This window comes from Nerophis lumbriciformis, linkage group LG31 (assembly GCF_033978685.3).
Source record: "Nerophis lumbriciformis linkage group LG31, RoL_Nlum_v2.1, whole genome shotgun sequence".
Lineage (NCBI taxonomy): Eukaryota > Metazoa > Chordata > Actinopteri > Syngnathiformes > Syngnathidae > Nerophis > Nerophis lumbriciformis.
This window is the reverse complement of record NC_084578.2, coordinates 5,214,976-5,241,414: the sequence shown is the minus strand read 5'-3', so window position 1 is coordinate 5,241,414 and position 26,439 is coordinate 5,214,976. Positions and strand designations below refer to the sequence as shown.

The 26,439-nt window shown below is 39.8% G+C and overlaps 1 protein-coding gene across 3 annotated transcripts in view; it reads right to left on the bottom strand.

Annotated features, from left to right (window-relative positions):
• The window catches only part of ranbp2 (RAN binding protein 2), a 74,717-nt gene that overhangs the window by 28,636 nt on the left and 19,642 nt on the right, over positions 1-26,439 (bottom strand). For all 3 annotated transcript variants that reach the window (XM_061926077.1, XM_072911995.1, XM_072911996.1), the window contains exons 5-19: positions 25,686-25,916; positions 23,056-23,198; positions 20,211-20,406; positions 18,007-18,147; positions 17,687-17,843; positions 11,771-11,952; positions 11,453-11,649; positions 8,197-8,320; positions 7,909-8,070; positions 5,199-5,336; positions 3,347-3,478; positions 2,859-3,080; positions 2,693-2,776; positions 274-415; positions 33-127 (exon numbers count right to left, since the gene is read on the bottom strand). In XM_061926077.1, the coding sequence (XP_061782061.1) occupies positions 33-127; positions 274-415; positions 2,693-2,776; positions 2,859-3,080; positions 3,347-3,478; positions 5,199-5,336; positions 7,909-8,070; positions 8,197-8,320; positions 11,453-11,649; positions 11,771-11,952; positions 17,687-17,843; positions 18,007-18,147; positions 20,211-20,406; positions 23,056-23,198; positions 25,686-25,916 (2,346 nt within the window). The remainder of the gene's footprint in view (positions 1-32; positions 128-273; positions 416-2,692; positions 2,777-2,858; positions 3,081-3,346; positions 3,479-5,198; positions 5,337-7,908; positions 8,071-8,196; positions 8,321-11,452; positions 11,650-11,770; positions 11,953-17,686; positions 17,844-18,006; positions 18,148-20,210; positions 20,407-23,055; positions 23,199-25,685; positions 25,917-26,439) is intronic.

Below are 26,439 nucleotides of genomic sequence, written 5' to 3'. Positions count from 1 at the left end.
GCCTTTTTGTGATTTCACAAAGATTAGTTTACCTTTGTGGGGGTTACATTTGCTGCTGTGCGTAGGAGGTACTGTGAGTTGTAGGCTGGAGACTGATTGTAGTACGCGGAAGGAGCTGTAGTGGCAACTTAAACGACACACACATAAGGAACGTATCATCAACCATCTTTTCTGATGTCAATATCAAGACATAATACAATATTGTAAGAATTATATCCGACTAAGTATTGAGAGAGAGAACGAGAAACAGACAGAGCGAAAGCGAATACTAACCTGTTAAGGGGGCCCCATGGAAGGGTTGCACAGGTGTGAAAGATTCCTGTAGTCCTTCAGCACCATAACTCTCACCATATCTTTTATGATGAGGCGAGCCCACATTTCCTGAAGAGTTATGCCTCAGGTCATGAACTTCATTCTGAAACAAGAGAAACCAAGTACGGTATTTAATGACTCAATTTGATTTAGATATTCCTGATATTAACCACTGCTTTTTCATTAAAATGGAAAAAAAGGTCACATTTTTAATGTGCCTTTCTTTGACCCACTCATAAGAAATGGCATCCATTGAAGCTGCATTTTAACAGGACTCTCTTCTCCAGCATTATTGGGGAGGCAGCCGTTGATTATTGTAGTAATACGAGTAATCTATCAATTAGTTTGTTCAGATAATCGAGTGATGATCGGATAAAACACATTTTTTAGCCTCTTTGCACATCTTAGGGAGACAAGTTGAGTAAACAAAGATTTAACCTTATTTTCCTTAATACTTAGGGTCCGATATAGGTATCATATCGGGAGAGACAACCCTGTTAAAAGTAATGATGATGTTTGTCCTCTGTTTGCGAAGATGGCCACGACTTCTGGTCAGTGTGGGGTGGGTGGGCAGATGACTGATGAGACCGATCTTAGTTTGAAAGAGTCCGTTACAGAGCGGGCATGGGATGCAGAAACAGACTGAAAAGTAAAGCTTGACCGATTTTTCCTTTGTTGCCGTCTATCTTCCTTTTCCTCGATGCAACTTTTCCCGTAGTATGCCACTCCAGATTTTACACGAGATCACCAATCACTCCCTAGAAGGAGTGGTGAATACTACAGAACTTAAGAGCCTCCTTCAGCGTGTCCTTGTATCTCTTCTTCACTTGACAGATCGAGCGCTATGCTGTTGACAGAGCAGTCTCTTAAGTAATTACCTCTCCATACGGTGAATGTGGCTTGTAGCCCAATTGTTTAAAGTATTGTACTTATTACCAGTGTTCTGAAAATGACTTTGAACAAGTAATTAACTATAGTTACTTATTACCGTATTTTCCGCACTATTAGCCGCACCTAAAAACCACAAATTTACTCAAAAGCTGACAGTGCGGCTTATAACCCGGTGCGCTTTATATATGGATTAATATTAAGATTCATTTTCATAAAGTTTCGGTCTCGCAACTACGGTAAACAGCCGCCATCTTTTTCCCCGTAGAAGAGGAAGTGCTTCTTCTTCTACGCAAGCAACCGCCAAGGTAAGCACCCGCCCCCATAGAACAGGAAGCGCTTCTTCTTCTACTGTAAGCAACCACCCGCCCCGGTAGAAGAAGAAGAAGCGCGCGGATATTACGTTTCATTTCCTTTGTGTGTTTACATCTGTAAAGACCACAAAATGGCTCCTACTAAGCGACAGGTTTCCGGTTCATGAAAAGACGCAATCTCTCCATCCGCACACGGACTACTATTTCACAGCAACTGCCTAAAGACTTTCAAGAAAAGCTGGCTACTTTCCGTGCATATTGTAAAAACAAGATAGCTGGAAAAAAAGATCCGGCCAGAGAACATTATCAACATGGACGAGGTTCCACTGACTTTTGATATTCCTGTGAACCGCACTGTGGATACAACGGGAGCACGTACGGTGAATATTCGCACCACAGGGAATGAGAAGTCATCCTTCACTGTGGTTCTAGCTTGCCATTCTAATGGCCAGAAACTTCCACCCATGGTGATATTCAAAAGGAAGACCTTGCCAAAAGAGACCTTTCCAGCCGGCGTCATCATAAAAGCTAACTCGAAGGGATGGATGGATGAAGAAAAGATGAGCGAGTGGTTAAGGTAAGTTTACGCGAAGAGGCCGGGTGGCTTTTTTCACGCAGCTCCGTCCATGTTGATATACGACTCCATGCGCGCCCACATCACGCTGGTTTTTAATATATTATTAAAGTTTGACTGACCTATCTGACTGTTTTTTTGACATTCCTTTAGCGCAGTTAGATGCGGCTTATAACACGGGGCGGCTTATAGGTGGACAAAGTTTTGAAATATGCCGTTCATTGAAGGCGCGGCTTATAACCCAGGGCGGCTTATGGTGCGGAAAATACGGTACTTTACCAAACAATTTACTGAATTACTAACATAATTACTGTTTACCGTATCCATCCCTAACAATAGACAGCTAGGCCTGAGATGTGACAGCCATACAAAGAATTGATATCAAGTTGAATGTATCATTAGTGGAAAGATAGCTAGAATGTTATAAAGCTTGTCATAGTAACAGCAACGTGAGCACAGTTACAAGCAGAAATCTACTATGTCATCAGACTAACGGAATCAGTCTAAATTATGTGCGTAACTGTTTGCAAGTCGAATGTATGAAAATATATTGAAATTAGTCTGCTCTTGTAAATGTAAAATGTGCGAAATCTTATAAGCTGACCTTAAGGGCTTCAACTTGCTGACACAGCATTTGGAGGAGACTTTTCTGGTCCTCCACCCAGTGAGGTGGTGTCTTTGGAGAAATCTGTGGAACGAAAAGGTTTTATTTTTAGTCATGTAAGAATTTCAGGTAGTATTCAGTTTGGTGATAAATAACCAAAGCTTACCAGGTGTCTTTTGGAAGGAGAGACTATGCTTTTGTTTGGGGACGGAGTGGAAAACATAATATGGGATATGGTGCCTCTTGTGTCTGTGGGATGAGCAGGACTTGAATGGGGTAGTCCACTATGACTACCATTCTTTTCCTCGTCTTCATCCCCACCATTGTCTGCGAGTTGCTGGTTCACATCATTAAGGAGGTCCACAACTTCCTCCATGGACACTGGAAGCTAGGATAGAAAACAGTCAATGTTTTCCAACATTTTGGAGTAACCTTATTTTATGTCACAAGTCTCAATACATGACAATTAAACTGTAAAATGTGATCTTTGAAATACAACAATTAACAATGTAACATTAACAAGCATACAACTGTTAGTTTGAATAAGCTTAGTTTATTCCAAACTTATCAAAAAACATGTATTGTATTCAATTAAAAACTATTGGAACGGATTCAAAAATGACTTGTGACAAAAAAGGAAGAAATAAAAAGTACTTTTTCAACTTCATCCGCATTGGCATTGTATATCTTTGAGAGGTAGAGCCTGAATTTCTTTAGAAAGGCGATGCACCTGTCCTGGGTCTCCTCAACTCCATTACTGGCCTCCTCAGACAACCGTTGGTATATCTTTTCAGAAGAGGAAAAAACAACATTTTGACAGAAATTTAAACAGATATTGGTGTCATGGTTATAGTGCAAGTTTATTTTGAACATGTATTGAGATTACAATATCATACATCACATATTTCCATGTTTTCTATTATATCAGCATGTCCAAAAGAGAGTAGGAGGAAGCAGAGCTTATTCAATCCTACCCCTTTTCTTGTCATAGCAATTTGTAACACATTTGTTTATACTCAATCTGTAACACAGCAGTGAATTAGCAAATAAATATACTGATGAGTAACCAAATAAACAATAAATAAGGTTATCATAGGTAAATAGTAAAGTAATTTATGGTTCACATTGTGAGATGAATAAAATGATCTCATTTTTTAATAATGTTCAAGGTGTTTATCAGGATTCTTCCTCTTTGTACTTTGTAAAACTTTGAGTTTGATCAGTTTCTTAAACTGGATTATATTAGTAGATTGTTTGACTTATTTGCTTAATCCATTCCATGACTTGATAACACATACTGTACTGATATCCTAAAAGGTCTTAAGTGCTGTACCTGCATACAAATGTTTAAAATGAGATTTTTCGCTTTCTTTTTGTTGAGAAGAATTGTTCATTCTCAGGTAGCAGGTTACAGTTTGCTTTGTACATCATTTTAGCTGTTTGCAAATGCACCAAAACATCCATCCATCCATCCATCTTCTTCCGCTTATCCGAGGTCGGGTCGCGGGGGCAGCAGCTTAAGCAGGGAAGCCCAGACTTCCCTCTCCCCAGCCACTTCGTCCAGCTCCAGCCGGGAGAGATAGTCTTCCCAGCGTGTCCTGGGTCTTCCCCGTGGCCTCCTACCGGTCGGACGTGCCCGAAACACCTTCCTAGGGAGGCGTTCGGGTGGCATCCTGACCAGATGCCCGAACCACCTCATCTGGCTCCTCTCGATGTGGAGGAGCAGCGGCTTTACTTTGAGCTCCCCCCGAATGACAGAGCTTCTCACCCTATCTCTAAGGGAGAGCCCCGCCACTCGGCGGAGGAAACTCATTTCGGCCGCTTGTACCCGTGATCTTGTCCTTTCGGTCATGACCCAAAGCTCATGACCATAGGTGAGGATGGGAACGTAGATCGACCGGTAAATCGAGAGCTTTGCCTTCCGGCTCAGCTCCTTCTTCACCACAACGGATCGATACAGCGTCCGCATTACTGAAGATGCCGCACCGATCCGCCTGTTGATCTCACGATCCACTCTTCCCCCACTCGTGAACAAGACTCCAATGCACCAAAACATGGTATTTCAATATTTTTGATTCAATAAATAAAAATGGGCTCTCTATATCCAACGTTTGTATTATTCTAACTGACCTCGTTTGTATCGGGAGTGTACTTTTGTAATTATTTTCCCATATATTTCTACACAATAACTCTGATATGCTAACAATAGTGAGGCGTAGAGAATATGGAGTCATTTTTGAACCAGAACACATTTAGCTTTATTATTGACTTAATGTCATCCAAATTCTATTAGAATTTGACATTGTTGAATATTAAAGGCAGCAGCATACTTGAGTGTGATAAAGCAAAGTGAAAATAATGGAAAACCACCATTAAAAGACAAAAATAGGCTTATTTGATGCTGTAATGATACACCACGTTGGATATTCTGTATACCGTATATTTGACTCATCATTTATGAAAGAACATTTAAGTTTTCCCACATATTTGAAACCAACTGACCAACCTGAGCCAAATGCCAGACAGATGCCATGTTGTTGACTGACTCCAAAGTTGCGATGGCCTCCTCTGTCTTGCCTTCGATGTCAAGGAGAGTTGCATATGCAACGTTGGCTTCCTCTTGACAGCCCTTCACAGAGGAGACCTGGAAAGTAGCAGTTTTTAATTAGGGCGTTCCCATCAAGGTGTTGTGCTGCCGATTCCGATCTTCAATGAGTGAAATTGCCCGATACCAATTACATGGATGGACTTGTACATTTTTCACTATATTTATGGTGAGTGTTTTTGACCGTTTAAGGATAAACAACGACTAGTAACATCACTCTGAGCCCGTTGACGTTCTAGAAACATAAGCGGCAACTCAGCTCGCTCGCAGTCCTTGAGGTGAAGGCTAATTAGCTTTTAGCATAACGTTAGCTCACTGTGCAGTGTGTGTGCATGCGTGTGTGTTGTGTTACGGACAGCAAAGCCCTGTCTGTCTGAGAGAAAGACAAGCATTATTGACCTACAGTTAACAACTAAGTTAGTCCACTTTACCTTTTTCTGTGTTGAAGCAGCAAAAAAGGACATTATGTTAAATGAAGAGTGTCTGTCTCTGATAGTTGATATAATAATGTACCGGTAACTGCATCATAACGCCTAAATGAACTCCATGGTGTTCAGGGATGAATATTCTCTCCTATTGCTATTGTACTATTTTTTCAGCTATAGTTACATTAATCACTAGTAATGTAGCAGCCTAGTTTTGAATGGCAGGGTCCCTGCTATCACATGTTGATAAAAATATAACATTTACATAATAAAAATCAACTACAGGCTTCCCAAATGCTGTAATAAATTAAGCATGAGTTGAACATATGTCAGCATGTGGCATAATAATGACATACTTAGTATCTCAGGTAACTAGGACTGTTTTGTTTTTACTTTACGGAAAAAATATTGAGATATATATCGTATATCGGCGTTCAGCAAATGGAGTGGAAAACAACCAAAAATTGTAGGCTTCTTCACGCGACTTCAGCAGTCTGTAGTCTATTGCCCCCCAGGCTGTGGTGGCGACAGGCCGAGTTACACCGATTCTTACACCCACCCACCCCCTTCCCCTGTCTGTCCGCCGGAGAGACACCACCTTAACTAACACATTTTCTGGGAGAAACACTGAATATCAACACAATATTTATACTATTTCCTTATTCCATCCATCCATTTTCTACCACTTGTCCCTTTATTCTCTTATACAATTGTTGGAGTAAAAGTCAATCGTACACAAAACTAAACAAAAACTACTCTGCTACTTATTCAAAACCTTTGGTTTTTCATTCATAGTCTTCGTTTGTCCAGAGATTTATATGCTGAGTTTGCAAATACCCCCAAAAATATATTTGGATTCCTGGTATAGACACCACCAATGTATGGATGGATCCACTCTTCTCTTAAGTGTCTTTTACTTTCTGCTGCCACTCGGTTACATCTACACTTCTGAAACTTTGCGACTTTTTTCCTGGTGTTGATTAAAACTAGGTTAGCCTAGCTATTAGCATGCCTGCACCAGGCTTTCACTTGTTGTGTCGCCCTGTCCTCCAGTGATAATACTTGATAATGATACGTAAGATACCAAGAAATGCAGTTTATTTTCCGTAATGGAGGTTATTATTAGTTTAGGGTTTGGAGACACAAAATTAGCTGCTAGCCGATTGCCAGCAACTCTCTTGTTCGTGTTTATAAGTGTTAATATTAGGCTTGTAACGGTACGTGTATTTGTATTGAACCGTTTCGGTTTCTGGTTCGGTTCGGAAGTGTACCGAACAAGTTTCCACACGGACATATTAAGTAGCGTAACGCACGTTGTGTAAACAATGTACACAGAGGCACAACACACGGCATGCTAGCAGCTAACGGGCTATGATAGACAGACCATACGTCCTCTTTTCACCGGACATGTCCTCTTTTGCGGAGCTGTCAGGGCGGGGTTTCTTAAATGCCTCAAATGTCCGGCATTTTGAGTTAGGGTTGCTGGTATTTTCAATGTACGTTCAGGGTTAAGAAGGGGTTAAAAACAAAACAAATTGTGCGCGCAGTAGCATTGGTGAGGGAGGGGCAGAGACAGAGAGAGAGAGAGAGTTATGATAAACGCGCATGCGTCGCCAGGCTCTGCTTTTTATCCAAAGATTTATCAGATTTAATTTTTTATTATCTATAACAGGGGTGTCAAAAGTGTGCCCCGGAGGCCATTTGCGGCCCACAGCTAATGTGTTAAAGGCACATTCTAAAAATACTATTAAAATAAACAAAAACATATCAAAAGTGAAATAAAAAAACTTAAGGGTTAAATGTAATTTAGAAAAAGTTGCAATGTTGACTAATAAAACAAAGCTGTTTTTTCTTCTTCTTTCAAACTGTTATGCTCAAAACATATTATTGAATCAAAATCTATGTTATTATGAATTATTGACCTATCCAAGGTTCCGATTACCTCACATCAAATATTTTTGGTGGAAGATTTTTCAAATTTGGTAAATAAATAACCCAAAAATGTATATTTTGTTGTTTTCTTACTGTACCGAAAATGAACCGAACCATGACCTCTAAACCGAGGTACGTACCAAACCGAAATTTATGTGTACCGTTACACCCCTAGTTAGTATTGTTTTGCAATGCCAAAAAGGAACAATAACAACTAAAGTGGGAGAAGTAAGAGGATAACGAGGAGTACTAACCTGAATATCTTTGGATGGAAAATGCATGAAGAGAGGATCGAGGGGTTCTGGTATACTGCGCCTTTTTTTGATCTTGTCCAGCATTGGAAGGACCACTTTCCAGTAGTGGACACTGCGGCTGATGTACTCCTTCTGGTCGTAGTATGAGTTCACACCATCGCCCTGTTTCATTGAACAAAAAGTAGATCCAAAAATGAGCACTTGAGTGTCATAGGAGCTGAATGAAGAAAATATGCCTTAAACCAACACCACCACAAAAAAAGTGCAGTGTGCATGCATGCAACTCACCGTCTGGCTAAGGCACTGAGCCCAGTAGATAGCCAGTGCTGGGTGCAGCCCATGTTTCTCTCCCGCTCTCAATGCACTCAGCCCATGTTGTACCACCATTCGCAATTTAGCTGACATGCCAGGACTGCAAGAATATATAAATATATGGTAAAATAAGTGGGTAAAACAGTCTTAAAAATATGTTAAGTAGGGAGTTGTTTGGCTCCTTTAAGGTAGCATTTACTCTGACACCACATTGATTTATGATTACTTATGACCAGTGTTGGGTTAGTTACTGAAAACCAGTAACAAGTTACAGTTACTAGTTACTTTATTTCAAAAGTAACTCAGTTACTAACTCAGTTACTTACACCAAAAGGTAATGCGTTACTGTGAAAAGTAACTATTTAGTTACTTCTTTTTCCCCCCTTATTTTTAAGGCTCCCATTAATGCCCTTTTAGCCTTCATTTCAATACTGTTATTGCACTGGAGAATAATACAATCTGTTGATCAACTTGACATGCATTTGCATCACTGAACTCAAAAAGCAATGTGGTCTACATACAACACACAAAGACAAAGATATGTTTCAAAGGGCCAATTTATTTCAGGCCAGAACAAATTGACACAACTATTTTAAATAGCTGCAACATAATGGCACTTTAGCTTTAACTTTAAGTAGATAGGATCTTTGATCCAAGACACAACTTATATTTAACTAAAATGTTATTTTCTTTGTGCTCGACAAAAGTATTGAGAATGTCTCCATGTTAAAAAAAACTCGACTTCTGGCTTCGCCATGATGTCTTGTTAGTTGTCATGAGAGTAGCGTATGTGTGTGTGTGTGTGTGTGGCCCTTTAAGATATGACAGCATGTGAGGTGAGTGACGTCAGTGAGTGAGTGGGCGAGAGAGGTGAGCGAGCGGCGACAGTGAGTGCGTGCAGGTGCTCTATCTTGGTGGATGGCTGCGTCCAATAAAGTTACAACAAACCGCCGGTCTCGTCATTCACCCTCAGCTGTAAAGACCCACAGCCGGGTAAAGTGAATGTTGTTAGACCCGAAGACGTACATAGGCCCTGGAGGAACATCTCGTCTCCCCTGCGCTCCTCAACTGCAGTATGGGAGTCCCCCCCGCCCACACCCACACAAAGCACGCCTTTTTTTCCCCACCGCAGCGCTGCAATAAAACACACTCAGATCTTCTGTTTCTAGCCGATACTACATACAAAATAACGTAAAATAACGCAGTAACGCATCATGTAGTAATGGTAACTGAGTTACTGAATAAAAAAATAAAATAACGCGTTAGATTGCAAGTTACCGCCGAAACTAACGGCGTTACAGTAGTCCCAACACTGCTTATGACCAAAGCACATCTTATCATTGTAGGAGATACTTGTAAACGATGCTCTGACGAATCAGTCTGGCACTTCTCATTTTTAAGTTCAATGTAATCATAGAAACAATTTATTTCATAAGTTATTACACTGTTTGACACGTAACACGTGATGCAGTGGAACCTCGTTCACGAACACCTCTGTCAACTTTTCGATTTACGAACTTATAGATTGAGCCAAATACGTGTCTCTAGGTGCAAATGCTTCATTTATCATTCTGTATTCCGCCTGTTGGCAAAAAGCAAGGCGCATCATTTTTGGGGAGGCGTAGCACTCTACGTCACTTGCTACGCATTCAGTGGTTCAGCGCCTTTACCTTTTTTCCCCACCTTTTGACAAGTTTGGTCTATTTTGCCAATTCAATACGAGCCCAAAAAAACTCAGACCAGCGTGCAAAGAAGAGGGAAAAGGAAAAAGACCATTTGCGAGAAGTACATTAATGGCACTCAAGTATGGAAGAATTGACAAAGCAGGCTTCTTACCACGGCAAGTTTTAATTGTGATGAGACTGGACTTTTCTGGAGAAATATGCCAGCGCAGAACTATTTCACAGCGGAAGAAAATACACTAGCTCTACTTCAGGGCAGCACGCTAAATTTGCTAAATAAAATAAAAATTAAACTTTGTAATTATGGGGTGTAGAATTTTGAGGAAAAAAAATATTTATTCCATTTTGGAATAAAGCTGTGACATAGAATGTGGAAAAAGTGAAACGCTGTGAATACCTTCTAGATGGCCTGTATACACTAATGCAGTGTTTTTCAATCTTTTTTGAGCCAAGGCACATTTTTTTCCATCAAAAACATACGGAGGCACACCACCAGCAGAAAAGGTTAAAAAAAATGAAACTCCACCAGGTTGTCGTGCCTTATTTTGAGTTTGTTGTTGTTTCCTGTGTGTAGTGCTTTAGTTTCTGTCTTGCGCTGTTATTTTGGTGACTTTTCCTGTTTTGTTGGTGTTCTCCTGTAGCAGCTTCACACCTTCCTTTGAGTGCTATTGCCCGCACCTGTTTTGTTTTCGCAATCAAGACTATTGAAGTTGTGTGTACGCTATTCTTCTTTGTGGGAATACTGTTGTTTGTCATGTCATGTACGGATGTACTTTGTGGATGCCGTCTCCACTCCACACGCTGTAAGTTTTTGCTGTCGTCCAGCATTGTGTGAAGTGAAGTGAAGTGAATTACATTTATATAGCGCTTTTTCTCAAGTGACTCAAACCGCTTTACATTGTGAAACCCAATATCTAAGTTACATTTAAACCAGTGTGGATGGCACTTGGAGCAGGTGGGTAAAATGTCTTGCCCAAGGACACGACAGTGACTAGGATGGCGGAAGAAGCGGGGATCGAACCTGCAACCCTCAGCATTCTGTTTTTGTTTACTTTGTAGCCAGTTTAGTTTTACTTTTGTTTTGCATAGCCATCCCTATGCTTCAGTGCCTTTTCCTACTGGGACTTGCCTTTTGTTCATTTTTGGTTTAAGTGTTACATACCAAAAAAGTTGAAAAACACTGCACTAGACAACGGCACATTATAATTATTGATTTGCAAAAAATATTTTTTGGAACAATTAGGTGAAGTTGCATAATTTCCCACGGCACACCAGACAATATCTCACGGCACAGTGGTTGAAAAACACTGCACTAATGTATAGCACTTTATATTGTGTTCAAATTGCACAAACCTTTACTAAAATATGGACTTTTGTCAAGGCTGGAACCTATTATCATTTTTTAGATTGCCTCTTGTAGAGAATTTTGCTTCACTAAACAGACTTTTCGATTTAAGAATCCAGTTCAAGAGCCAATTAAGTTCATAAATCGAGGTTCCACTGTATATGGCATTTTTTAAATTGTTTATTGAGAAGCTGTTCTGACTCACGCAGCTCGTTTGTGAATGAGGCTGTAAATGGCATCCCACCACTCCCGCTGTCTTTCTGTGGTCAAGAGGCGAAGAAGAGGAAGTGGGAGGCAGCGAGGTTCATAAAGAGCCTGTTGCTGCAGGTTTATTCCACTGTTCATCTTTGCCGTCTCCTGCAGCTGACAGTGGCTACAGAAAACCACACCGTGTATAAACACCTGCAAGACAAAAACAAATCTGAATTCTCTAATCATTGACGTTATATTAGGCCTTTTTTCATAACGTCATTGTGAAATTAGCCATAAGCTAAATATACAAAACAGAGCTAGTGCACCCTACCTCCAAATCCAGAAGACAGATTGACTCCGGTGCATTTGTGTCGAGCTTGGAGGTTTCGAGGGTCAGTCTTGGAAAAAGCTGCTGTAGCCAGGCCCGCAAGGCTGGTCTTTGGGCCAAAAGAGTCCACTGAAGACCTAACCAGCTTAGATGTTGCAAGTCGCCGCAATGCAACAAGATGGCACCTACAGAGGAAGCATCAACTTCATTTCAATGCACCTTATTGGGATTTCATACCTGCCAACTTTTGAAATCAGAAAAACCTAATAGCCAGGGTCCAAGAGCCGCAGGCCCCGGTAGGTCCAGGACAAAGTCCTGGTGGGGGGTTCCTTCGCCCCCCGACGCAAAATGATTACCGTATTTTCCGCACTATAAGGCGCACCTAAAAACCACAATTTTTCTCAAAAGCTGACAGTGCGCCTAATAACCCGGTGCGCTTTATTACGATTCATTTTCATAAAGTTTCGGTCTCGCAACTTCGGTAAACAGCCGCCATCTTTTTTCCCGGTAGAACAGGAAGCGCTTCTTCTTCTACGCAAGCAACCGCCAATGAAAGCACTCGCCCCCATAGAACAGGAAGCGCTTCACCCGCCCCTATAGAACAGGAAGCGCTTCACCCGCCCCCGGAAGAAGAAGAAAAAACGCGCGGATATCACCGTACGTTTCATTTCCTGTTTACATCTGTAAAGACCACAAAATGGCTCCTACAAAACGATCCGGTTCATAAAAAGACGCAATCTCTCCATCCGCACACGGATTACTACCGTATTTCACAGCAACTGAACCGCACTGTGGAACGGGAGCACGTACGGTGAATATTCGCTCCACAGGGAATGAGAAGTCATCCTTCACTGTGGTTCTAGCTTGCCATGCTAACTTCCACCCATCCAAAAGAGACCTTTCCAGCCGGCGTCATCATAAAAGCTAACTCGAAGGGATGGATGGATGAAGAAAAGATGAGCGAGTGGTTAAGGGAAGTTTACGCGAAGAGGCCGGGTGGCTTTTTTCACACAGCTCCGAAGGCGAACACACCTTCACTAAGACGGGCAGATAGCGCCGGTCGACATACGCCAACATCTGCCAGTGGATCGTAAATGCCTGGGCAGATAGTTTCGGTCACAACTGTGGTCCGACCTTTCCGGAAGGCAGGATTCACAGAACTGCTGCACAACAACAGCGACACTGACTCCGGTGACTTCGACGAGACGGAACCGGCCATTTTGGATCCCGTATTCGCCCAACTTTTCAATTCGGACACCGAAGACGAAGAATTCGAAGGATTTACGAATGAAGAATAACTTCAGAAGGTGAGCGCTATGTTTATTTTGTGTGTTGTGACATTAACGTTCGAGCAACATTATGTTGCTATTGTTCTACACCATTTTGAATTTTACTATGTTTGTGATTGCACATTTGCGTACATTTTGGGACAGAGTTGTTAGAACGCTGGTTTTCAATATATTATTAAAGTTTGACTGAACTATCTGACTGTTTTTTTGACATTCACTTTAGCGCAGCGTTTTTTTGACATTCACTTTAGCGCAGCGTAGGCGCGGCTTTTAGTCCGGGGCGGCTTATTGGTGGACAAAATTATGAAATATGTAATTCATAGAAGGTGCGGCTAATAATCCGGTGCGCCTTATAGTGCGGAAAATACGGTATTAGCATTCAGACAGGTTAAAATGTTGCTAAAACCATCACTTTTCTATCAGTCTCAGTGACTTTTCAAAACAAAAATATTACAGCAAAAATCATATGGGTTGATTGACATGTTTATTCTGTAAGCTAACTTCAATAGTTTGAAATTATTTTGACAGTTAATGCCAGTTATCCTGTCAACCTTTCACAAGACTTCAATTTGTTAATTGAAAGTATAAACAGTATAAACACTTTTTACAGTAAACAAATGGTAAAACAGTACTAAACAATTCCGTTAAAAAAAAATTGGTGTCATTATTAACTTTCTGTCCAAGCTTGTATAATCTACTGCCTTGTTCAATTGTAAAAAATATTCTGTGCCTAAAATTCACATTTCTATCACAATTATCATACTGTAAACATGGTAAGCTAACTTCATTAAAATTAATAGTCCTGTCAATAGCATGGAATTACAATTCAAATGTAGTTTTTTTGTAAGCCTTTCAAAAGAATTCAAAATATGAAAAATTAATGAAAATTAATTTAAGCCATCAGACACTTGAAAAGTGGCACATCACATCTCTAATGTAATCATTTTAACTTTTCAACAGAAATAGCACTGCAAAAATATTAAGGACATACTTCTGTATTTTGGTAGTTATGCTGTCAACATTTAACAAGATTTCTTCAACTTGGACTTGAAAGCATAAATAGTATAAACACTTTTAACAGTATAACAGTACTAAACAATTCCAATAGATAACATTGGTGTCATTACCTTTTTGTTTGCTCAATTATTGCCTCCGTAAATAAAACTTCGGCATTTATCACATCCAAAGAATCTGTTTGGGCGACGAAAAACGTTGAAAGTTTTCCACTTGTATCGCTAGCAACGGCATTAGACTTGTGTTTTTTTGTCCCAACGTGGTCTTTTACATCGCTAATTCCTCCGTGTCCGATCGAAAAATCTTGTCTGCACAAGGTGCAATTCGCGTAGTTTTCACCCATTTTGGAACGGATAATTATTCCCGGATAGGCTTTTGAATATTCTTCACGGAATGACTGCAGTTTTCTTTTCGGTTTAAGACTCATATGCGATTTTTCTCCGGCTGATTCCATGATCGTTCGCTCGTTTGGAAACAATGGCCTCGTGCTTGGCAGCGGTGCTATAAATAGCCTCGCGCATGGCATTGGGAATGGCTCGATAGGAAGTTACGGGAAGCAGTGTCGATTGTCATTGTTGTTACGCGATTTTGTGAATAAAACTTTAAAAACTTTTTTTTTTAATTAATGAAAAAACTTATTTTTTATCACTGCAACCGTAACCCGGAATAGGTTGATGAAAACCGTACTAATTACGGGAAAACCGGAGTAGTTGGCAGGTATGGGATTTTTCAACAATGGAATATGTTGAATAGTTGTGTTTTTATATTTGAGTAGCTGTACTGCGCACTGTGACATGTGCTGGCTTAAAGTGTCATGTCACACCAAACCTTGACTATATTGAGCTCATGATTAATTACAATATGAGATGACTCGGGATGAGCACCGAAACCCAGTTCTACTGGTTGTTCAGTTCGGTGCTAAATGAATGCAGACTCTGCTACAAGTCAGTAAGGCTGGACGATGACTGCAAAAATAATAATCACAATTATTTTTGATTGATATTGAAATCACGATTAGTAACACAATTATTTAATAAATTGAAACATTATTTATTGTACCACCGTAACTCAACTTTCAAAATAATTTAAAACAACTGAATATAAACTGGTAATGAATAAACAAGTTAAAAAAAACAAAAAAACAAAAAAACATTTAGATAATAGCAGTTTTTTGTTTACATTTTTGTTAAATTCCTTTATTTTTTACCTTTTCCTTCACCACCATAGATTGTATGCTTTTTGGGTCATATACCATTTTACAAAATGTTTGTAATTAAATGCATTAAATGTTTTGAGTGGCCGTCTCGACATTGTTTAGTTTAGGACGTGTTTCGGGATAAATGAGCGCTACCGGACATTATTTTCCCAAACATATGTTCCTTCTCACAATGACAGCATTTCACACACATTTATGTCAATATACGTGATATTCAGCGAGTTCTGTTTCATTAACCGATTCTGTGATTCCGTCCGCAGTTACGTTAACGTGGAAGTCATATGACCTTACTTTGTTCGTTGAGTTTATTGATTAGGCATACTAGCAACCATGTTGATCCTAAACGTCTAGCAGAGGTGGTCTTTTTTCACTCATCCGTTTCACCGTTACAAGCCCAGGAATTTGAATTTACGTTGCGCAACCTATTAGTCATGTTTTTCGATCATAATATTTTTATGATCCTGAGACGCCAAAATCTAATTTGTTATTAAAATTTGATTAATTGTACAGTCTCACTTGTCGGCAATGCAGTCTCGACAAGACGCACACAGTCTTACGCTCTTTTTAATCTGTATTGCCAACCTAAACTCGCCTTACTTAAAAAAAAGAAAAGGTTTTGTTTAAAAAAAAATTCTACCCAAACATTTAATAAAGTCAAATACAAATAAGGCAACAAGAGAAGTATCCAACACTTCTCTTTTCTAAAGTAAATCTGTACAGCAGACATGATCATCTACATCAGGGGTGCTCATTACATCGATCGCGAGCTACCGGTCGATCTCGGAGGGTGTGTCAGTCGATCACCAGCCAGGCATTAAAAAAATAGTCCTAAAAATGAGCGATCATAAATCTTCACTATGACGTCACTTTCGTCACTTGATTGACATTCACGGCACCCGAGGGTCTTCTGAGATGACGCTGGCTGCTGCCAGCTCATTAAAATTACCGACTGGAAGGCGAGAAACACTTTATTTCAACAGACTCTGGCGCCGTACCTGTCGTCAAAACTCCAAAGACCGACTGCACAGTTGCACAATAAAAGCTATGCTTCATCCTGCCTGCGCTACCAAAATAAGAGTCTCAGAAAGCTGGCGTGCACAAGCTAGCAAGCTATGGAGTTTGCCAACAATGTATTTATTGTAAAGTATATACAAAGGAGTACGGAAGCTGGATAAATAAGATGCCAAAAACCAACCACTTTCATGTGGTATTGGACAGAAAGGAGGACTTTTTTTTCCCTCCATTCGAAAATGCGGACCTTATCAGCACCACTGTCTGATTCCAATCAATGCAAGTCATCAGAATCAGGTAATACACCAACTTATATTCTTGTCTACATGAAAGAAAGGAATCTATATGTGTTAAACATGCTTGTATTATCTTTAAACACCTTTAACTTGTTAACAATATTAACTATGTGTTAAACATTCTTGTATTATCATTAAACACCTTTAATTTATTAACAATATTAACTATATGTGTTAAACATGCTTGCATTATCACTTAACATCTTTAACTTGTTAACAATATTAACTATATGTGTTAAACATGCTTGCATTATCACTAAACATCTTTAACTTGTTAACAATCTTAACTATATGTGTTAAACATGCTTGTATTATCATTAAACACCTTTAACTTGTTAACAATATTAACTATATGTGTTAAACATGCTTGTATTATCTTTAAACACCTTTAACTTATTAACAATATTAACTATATGTGTTAAACATGCTTGCATTATCATTAAACACCTTTAACTTGTTAACAATATTAACTATATGTACCGTATTAAACATACGGTACTTGTATTTTCATTAAACACCTTTAATTTATTAACAATATTAACTATATGTGTTAAACATGCTTGTATTATCATTAAACACCTTTAACTTGTTAACAAAAACATATGTTTCATAAATAAGTAAATATAAATTATATATATGAATGAGGTAGATCCCCACGACTTGATCAATTGAAAAGTAGCTCGCCTGCAGAAAAAGTGTGAGCACCCCTGCTCTACATCAACAATTTGATTTTTCTGGCTGGACAGGACAGATTGAAAAACATAAATAAATAAATGAAAAAAAGTGATTTTTTTGGAATTGGTTAGGAATCACGATTCATCTGGAAATCTTTTTTTTGACACCACTATTATCTATGTTGTATTGTGGCAATAATTATGACACATTTTTGGTGGATTTTATTATTGTTTACTGTATTACTAAGTACCAGGTCAGACACCGTTTAAGCCAAGGTACCATTTTTGAAGTTCCAATTTGGTGCCAGTATCGATTAAAATGTAAACAAAACCCATTCCTAGAGATTACTCAACTTTACAATTTTATGGATGGACAAAAACATATTTTACAGTTATTATTTGAGTGTGTAGATTTGCACCTGCATCCCACTTGGCCAGTTGAGAGATTTCTGGAGCTTGTGCACTAACAGAATGGAAGTCATCATTTGCAATGAAAGATCCAGTAGGGCTCTGTCGTCCAAACAGGAGTTCAACTAGAGAGTCTCGACCACTACGGTTCCCAAAGGCTTCCACCACCTGTGTATGTACACAAAAACAACTCAGTGAAGGGTTTTTAATAATGTTTACGGCACAAGTATTGGATCAGTTAGAGATATAGTTCTCAAATCTTTTGGAGGAAACAAGTTGTCATCCCCCAACACCACACCACAACCAACCCTTGGTGGACTTGGAGACCTACCTCTCTGATCAAGTTGGATGAATCAGTACTGAGGTTCAGCAGCATGTGGCCAGCCTGGCTCTGCCTGTCGCTTGCAAGAAGCTCCAAAAACTGCGGGGCTGCCTGATCTCTTTTAGTCCCCTTTGGCTTCGGTCTGGAAACCTGAGAGTAAGACAGAAAAAACACAATGCAATGCATAAGTCCGTCGTAAGAGGCGTCTCAGGTGCTGTCTAGGTCGGAACTACAGTGGAACCTCGATTTATGAACTCCTATTTGTAAACTTTTCGGTTTACGAACCTTTAGATCACACCAACTATGTCTGTGTGCGCGAACCATGTCTGGGTTTACTAATGCTTCATTCATTAATTAAGCGTGCTGGTGGAAGTCTTAGGTGCTGCTGTTTTGATGACCTGACTTCCTGTGCAGTACAGGACACTCGCGGCGCTGCCATTTCGGAGAGGCGGAGCCTCCTACGTCACATCCTGTTTATGCAGCCAGTGCTTCAGTGGGTGTGTTTTTTCTTGCCCTTCATCAATCTTTGTCTACTCTATTTTGCCTACTCAATATGGGTCCACAACAGCCAACAAACCAGCCATGTAAGAAGGAAGGAAACATAGTGTTAGAATAATTATGTGTAATTTATCATACAGCTCTTATGCTTAAAGGCCGTTGCTATAGTTATTAGCTATTGTGCTCAAGTTGTACTTTTTTTTATCTGTGCAAGGACAAAACTTGTTATCAGCCACGGCTTATGAGGGGTTGCTTCGCCGCAGATATTTTATTTGTCTTAGCCCACTAACACTCAAGGACTTCAAGGACCTCCACTAAGATAAAACGACAGCACGCAGACGAAGCAGAGACAAGGCAATCACAAGGCCCCCAGCACATTCCGTCACGTATTGTGCGTACTGGAAGCTGCTTTGCATGAAATGTGCGGCTACTCCTTTTAGAGGCGGCCTCAGTGATGTAACCAGGGACCTCCCAAATAAATAGAGGAGCACGTGGGCTGGAATTGTTTCTGTAACTAGAGTACAGCCCAAACGTCTCTCCTCATTAAGCCAAATTGAACTCTGTCTCTGCATGATTCCTTGCTTCTTGCCTGTTTAATAGATGTCATCAGTGTTTGAACCTGACACGTAGAAGGACAGTAGACTTAATAGAGGATCGGGAAAAGAAAACCCTCTTCTCCCGCTCACCTCTCCGCATCAAGTCTCCGCCTTGTATGTGTTCGCCTCCTATTGTGGGTTGCATGCCAAAAACATTTGCAAGCAACAAGGTAGAGAACTATTTTTTTTCTTCTTTTTTTTATAAATTGTAGCAACATGGTTATAACACACCAAAATCATTTTGTGTGTGAGCATGCGCTTTGACCTTGTTGTTTGGTTTTAATAAGGAGATTGTTAATCCATGTTATGTTTGCTTCACATTATAGCAGGGGTGCTCACATTTTCTGCAGGCAAGCTACTTTTCAATTGACCAATTCAAGGGGATCTACCTCATTCATATATATATACGGTATATATAATTTATATTCATGTATTTATAAAAGAGAGGTTTTTGTTAACAAGTTGAAGGTGTTTAATGATAATACAAGCACATATAGATCCCTTTCTTTCATGAAGACAAGAATATAAGTTGGTGTATTACCCGATTCTGATGACTTGCATTGATTGCTGATAACATCCACATTTTTAAATGGAGGAGAAAAAAAAAGTCCTCCTTTCTGTCCAATACCACATGAAAGTGGTTGCTTTTTGCCATCTTATTTGTCCAGCTTCCATACTCCTTTTTATACACTTTACAAGAAATACATTGGTGGCAAACTCCGTAGATTGCTGGCTTGTGCACGCTAGCTTTCTGAGACTCTTATCTTGTTAGCGCAGGCAGGATGAAGCAGCACTTTTATTGTGAAGATAGGAACTGTGCGGCCGGTCTTTAGAGTTTTGACAGCAGGTACGGCGCGACAGTCTGTTGAAATAAAAAGTGCTTCTCGCCTTCCTGTTGGTCATTTCTTCTTAATAATGATCTCGCTGCAGCCAGCGTCATCTCACAAGACCCTCGGGTGCCGTGAATGTCAATCAAGTGACGAAAGGAACGTCTTGCAGAAGATAGATGATCGCTAATTTTTAGGTCTATTTTTTTTTATGCTTGGCTGGCGATCGACTGCCACTTCTTTCACTCATACTGTATGTTTATGTGAAGTCTTTGTGTGAGTGAGTCGGTACCTGCAGGGCCAGCAGGTAGCATAGCGCTGAGAGGTCGATGACAGCCCGCCATGTCTGTTGACGATCCTGAGCCAGCTTCAATAGCAGTGTGGCAGCGTGCAAGTACAGGTGACCCCGCATCTCCACAAACGCCTCACTAAGCTCGTCTGTGTGGTGGCCTGCAACACTGCTCAGTTTCTGCATGGTCTGGTCAAAACTGCATGCACGCAGACAATAAAACGGAATCAGCAATTCTAATAAATCACAATTGTAAAGGCGTAGGGCAAAAAACCTTCAGCGCAACACTGTTCTAGAAATATCAACTTGCAGTGTTTCCCACACATTCATTTATTTGTGGCGGCCCGCCACAAAAGAATTACGTCCGCCACAAATGGATTTTTCGGCTTTTGACTCGCTCGACCGCTCATAAAAGTAATGGGACTCTGTCTGTGAATGTACCTTGTATTTACAACTCCGGTGCAGTAGGTGGCGGTAGCCTACTATGCATTGTAACTCCGCCAATAGCACTTAATTCACCTGGTGGGCCAGAAGAAGAAGAAGAAGAAGAACACGAAGACGGACGGGATCAAAATACGAGGGTAATACTGCAGCATGTGAATGCAATGAAAAGAATAAAATCTGAGCCAACCAGCTGTTAAAATGTTGTCCAGGTTAATGTTTTGGCCGTTAAAGGCCCTTCATTTCAAGATTTCAACTGTGATCGGGCTTTAAACAGGTGGCTGACCTGTTCAGATGGGTGTAACTGCTACTTGTCAAATAATGTGAAATAGCATTTAATTTTACATGTATGCAATGTCATTTAAATGTAATTATAGATAATAATAATAATAATAAATACTGTGTAGTGTTGTAAATAGTCAACGGGAAGGATTTTAGTAAGATATAAGCCATGAGCACTACACAGCCAGAAAAAAACCTAGGCAGGACAAGTAAAAATATTGGGGCAAGTAGATTTGAGAAGTCAGGCAAGTAGAAAAATTAGGGCGGAGGGAACAGGTGAGACTCAGCAAACACTGAAAAATAAAGCAGGGTCAGATCAGAAATGCACTTTTCTCATGAAAAGGGTCCTAATTTATATTCTTATGTGCCTTATAGAGAGGACCACGACAAAACATACACCTCTGCCTCTGTTTCACTTTATGTTGCTGGTAAATAATATGGTTGTAGTAGTAGGCTAAAGTTAAATTATTTAGTATGCACTAATTAAAGGGGCAGAGCTTTAAGAGACATTTTAGCTTTTATATTTTATAAGATATATTTTTTGTAAGAACCACAATTAATAAATATATTTCAGTGAATAACTAATTGTTCAAATCTGTATATAAATATGTACATAAAGTGTTGTAATTATATTCCAACTCCGCGTTCTTCTTGGTCATCGCCGCTGCCGCCGCCGCCCCCCGACCACACCACCACAAATAGATGCCTGCCCTGTGGGAAAGACTGACTTGTGATAACCAAAATCAGGGAGTCATTATTTTATTTATTTTTTTAAACAGCGGGGGAAACCGGTGTCAACCAGGTACTGTGTACTTCACAATGCATGTACAGGCAAGAACACATGGTACTTGTATGTTTTGTTTGGAACCAAATTCAGTTAGTTAGACATTTACAATTCCAGTTATGTCCATAAAAAATGAGGCAGCTTAACATCAATATGCTGCTAAATTGATTTATTAATGTGCAATCTTGGTTAAAGGGGAACTGCATTTTTTTGGATTGTTGCCGATCATTCACAATCCCCATACAAGACAACATGTTTTTTCTATTTTTATGCATTTAAAGTCATAAAATATGGCAAGTATGAGGTAGCCAACGATACAGCTTATGGCCGTACACTATTCCGCCCATAAAGCACTCTAAAAACATTAAAAAAACGCTAACAAAACTCCATTTACATTTCATGACTGGAAAATGTACCAAGTATTATCGATATTGTTATTATAGGTGCTAACGCAGACAAACTATTTAGTGCTAACTGGCTTATGCTGCTATATTTACATAGTGAGCTGCTGCATCGCCTCTGAGTTGGTAAAAGTTCATTCTGGATTATAAATCAGGCCTCTCACCTGGATCGTATAAGGTTGTGGACACAAACCGAGAAATTGGTCAACTTTGACATCCAACTTAGACCCGGAAATGGCGAGAAAGACACAAAAAGAAACTTGTTTGCGGCAACTATTTTCTAACTTTTTGTGAGGATTATAATTAACTCCTCATCTAAACAGGAAGAAATAAACATCCCATCAGTCGGCATCCCAGTGAGAGGAGACATTGTACAGTAAGTGATTGTTTTATGTTCATAGCTTGTACATCTGGTTTAGCACTTAGCAATACTGCTACATGATGCTTAGTGTTGTGTCAAGCACACAGTTTCTAAAACTTGTAGATCATCCTCCTTATATTCAGGCTCAAAAATAAAAAGTTCTGGATCATCATTTGTCCCAAAGTAGTCTTTGTTGACTCTCATCAAGTCTGCCATGATTAGTGTTGTTGTTGAAGAGAAAAGCCAACGTGATGCGTCTTTGAAATTAACACGTCATTGTATGCTTAAAAGGAGCAAAATACATACATATTACATGTTATTAGGAATGTGCCTGTTAAAGTTACATATAGACTAAGTGTGTATATAAAACAGAGGTTTTGGGCTGTATTTAGAGCACTTTGTAGGCAAAATGGAGTGAATTTCATTAGTTCTGTAGATAGGGATTGTGAGTGATGGGCACAATTCCCCCTAAAAAATGTGGTTGCCCTTAAGCAACACCAATTTATAAATAAAAGGTTGAGGGATGCTTCAACTAAAAAAAGGGCAGAATTGTAAGGTCTGACATAAGTGGGCACTTACCACCTGAGAGCATCGAGGCAAGATTGCACATCGCTTCCAGACAGTGTGATTCTCACAAGGTTGCAGTGAGCCAAAAGCAGCTCTCTCTGGAGACGACGACACATCTTCTCATTGTTGGAGATGCTTGGCTGGGCCAGATAGTCCTGAAACAATCATGACTATTAATTTCTTGTGTTAAAATCATACTTTTCTCATGTTGCCTTTTAGTCAGCCAGTCTTCACACTTAATGACATAGTTCTTTTATTATTATCGGTTACCTTTTTTCAAAACCAGATCATCTGCATCACTATTAGTTTTGTTTTAACAGCTCCACTATATAAAGGTTTATTTGAAATAGGGACAGATACAGAAACATAGATATCTGAAACAGTTATCCAATGTATGCATCATAGTGTTTGTAGCCCAAGCTAATTTACAACACTTGTCCCCAACAACAACAACACAGATCTAACATCATTAAAAATAGGAAAATAAAAAGAAGACAGAGAGGAGTCAATAATAATGATAATAGTAATAATACAGACAAAATGCAAACTAGATAAAAGCCAATAATAATTAAAGCTGCAAGCAGCATTGGTCGGGCCCGCGTATTTGGCAGGTGCTAGTCCTAAGTGTCCCAATACTATTGTCCAGTTTTAGTCCTAAGTGTCCCAATACTTTTGTCAAGTTGTAGTCCTAAGTGTCCCAATACTTTTGGCCAGTGTAGGTGTCCCAATACTTTTGTCCAGTGGTAGTCCTAAGTTTCCCAATACTGTTGTCTACTTTTAGTCCTAACTGTCCCAATACCTTTGTCCATTGGTAGTCATAAGTGTCCCAAAACTTTTGTCTACTTTTAGTCAGAATTGTCCCAATACTTTTGTCTAGTGTACCTACCTTGTCTGCATTGTGTGGGCACGCTGGTGCTTCCTGCTTTTAAGCAGCCATCTTAAAAAAACAGCAGCGCAGCGGGTCTTTGAAGGGTCATAAAATCAAAACCGGAGCAGTTATTAAAACGCCCATCTATACTTTTAATCACAAGGGTTTAATCTCTCTCCTGTGTTAGTTTGAAGCCGAAACGACAAACGCGCTCAGAGGAGATAGATTTTGAAGAAAGGTGACCGGTTTTTACAAAAATGTTGTTTTGAAGGGGGGAAAGCAAACTTCCTGTTGATTTTTGCTGGGGGTTGTCAATTTATGAAATGTAGGTCTAAGTAAGACCTACATAGAGGTTTTTGTTTCATGTCTCTCCGACATTCCCAGTGGGAGTTACAGGCAGTTTTGTCATTTTTTTCTTCCGAGGAGCAGTTTTTTCTGTGTTTTATTAAAAAATTGCGCTAGAGCGCAATTTTGAGATTTGGGGTTAGGTTTTTTTATTAGATCGCAATTTGTGCCAGTCCCGATGTGTGTGTTCAGTTCGGTGAGTTTTGAAGCATGTTAAGGGGGTCAAATTACAGCTCAAAGAGGCAAAAGTGACTGTTTTTAGTACTTTTTTGTCTTGAAGGGGGAATTGCCAACTTCCTGTTGATTTTTGCCCGAGGAAATTAATTAATGAAAAGTAGGGCTAAGTGAGCCCTACATAGAGGTTTTTGTTTCATGTCTCTACAACATTCGTACTGGGAGTTATAAGCAGTTTTCTTTCTAGGGGGCGCTAGAGCGCAATTTTGAGTTTTGGGGGTTGTTTTTTTTATTAAAAGACAATTTTTGCAGGTCCTGATGTGTGGGTCAAATATGGTGAGTTTTGAAGCAAGTTAAGTGGGTCAAATTAGTGCTCAAAGAGGCGGCGGAATAATAATAAAACCTTAGAAAAACAATAGGTCCTTATGTCCCATTGCAAAAGGACTCCCGTTGGGACTCCTTTTACAATGGGCCATGCGGGCCCTAATAACACAAAGTGCCGACAAGATAAAAAACCAATTACTAAAAATTAGTAAAAACTAAACATGGGAACACGATTGTTGCTCAACTAGCCACAATTTTGTTTGTTTCTTGAAAGTGACAAGTGCAGGTATACTTTTCAAAGTGTCAGGTAGAGAGTTCCATAGTTGTGGTCCTTTTATTGAAAAGGCAGTCTGGGCAAAATATGTTTTACGGAATGGAACACAACAGTTGCCTTTTGACGTTGCTCGGGTGGTAGATCTGGTACCACTTTGCAGTCTTGTAAGTGCCTTGCAGGTCAATTGGGGAGCATTTAAGCATTTAAACAACAGTTTGACTGTGTGTAACAAAATAACATTGGTAAACTTAAAATATTGTAGTTGGTTAAAATTTGGCAATGATGATATCGTATACTCTTCTTGTCTAAGACTTTCAAGGCGCGGTTATAAAGACACTCAATGGTCTTGATTGATGACTGGTGTGCCTGGGACCATGTAGTTAAGCCATAAGATATGTGTGAAAGAATCATTGAATTCATAAAAGTAAAAGCACAGCTAAGAGTTAAGCAGTTTCTTATAATCTTAAAACAGCCCAGGTTTGCCTTCAGGGTTTTACACATTTTCTTAATGTGACTTTTAAAATTCAGCTGAAAGTCTATGATTATGCCCAAATATTTTACTTCAGGTACTTGTTCAATGAGCTCCTCATTAATTTTTATATTCAGTTTTGTTTGAGGTAGCTTTTGGCTAAATTGGAGACTGCAAACCATGCTGACCTGAAGTGTGCGCACCACCACAGTGTACCAGTCCAGACTGTGGCGCAGCAAGCCCCGTTTTTCAGTGGCCAGACAGTGTTTAACCGCCTCCTCTAGCTGCCCGTCCTGACTGAACAGCTGGACCAGCTTGATGTTGACGTGCGCTTCTCCCGGTCGGGCCGCCAGCTCTGCCTGAAGGAGGTCAAACAGTCGGTTCCAACCCTGCTGACCTTGGCGACTCAACAGCCGCTCCTTGACATAGGGGAAGAAAAAAGAAAAAACAAGGAGGACATTGATGAAATATGCACAAATAATTGAATTGTAATCACCAGGGTTTCCCATTAATGTAATTGAATGTGGCGTGCAGCCATGGCATTTTTTTTACCGTTAGACCTTGAAAATAAGACTTTTTAAACTTCAAACAGCTTGCCAAAGCTTTCAAAAAAGACGCTGCTGCTTGGCATGTTTCAATTGCAATCTGTCGTGTACTTATGTCATACTTGGCAGACAGTATATAGCCAACTAACTATAGCTCCGTCTTCTATATCTTACTAAGTTTTATTCCCGCAGCATTTCACACATCTGCCTTTTCTTGCAAAATGCCTAGAGGATAGGGCTGCGTGATATGGCATAAAAAAATGTATCACAATGAATTTTTCCATATAATGCGATCTCGATTAATATCACAATTATTCTTTTAATTAAAGTCGCGTGTTCCATGCAGGATTACACTGAGCACCGTTGCATCCCTACTGTTTACTACTGCAGTATCTTG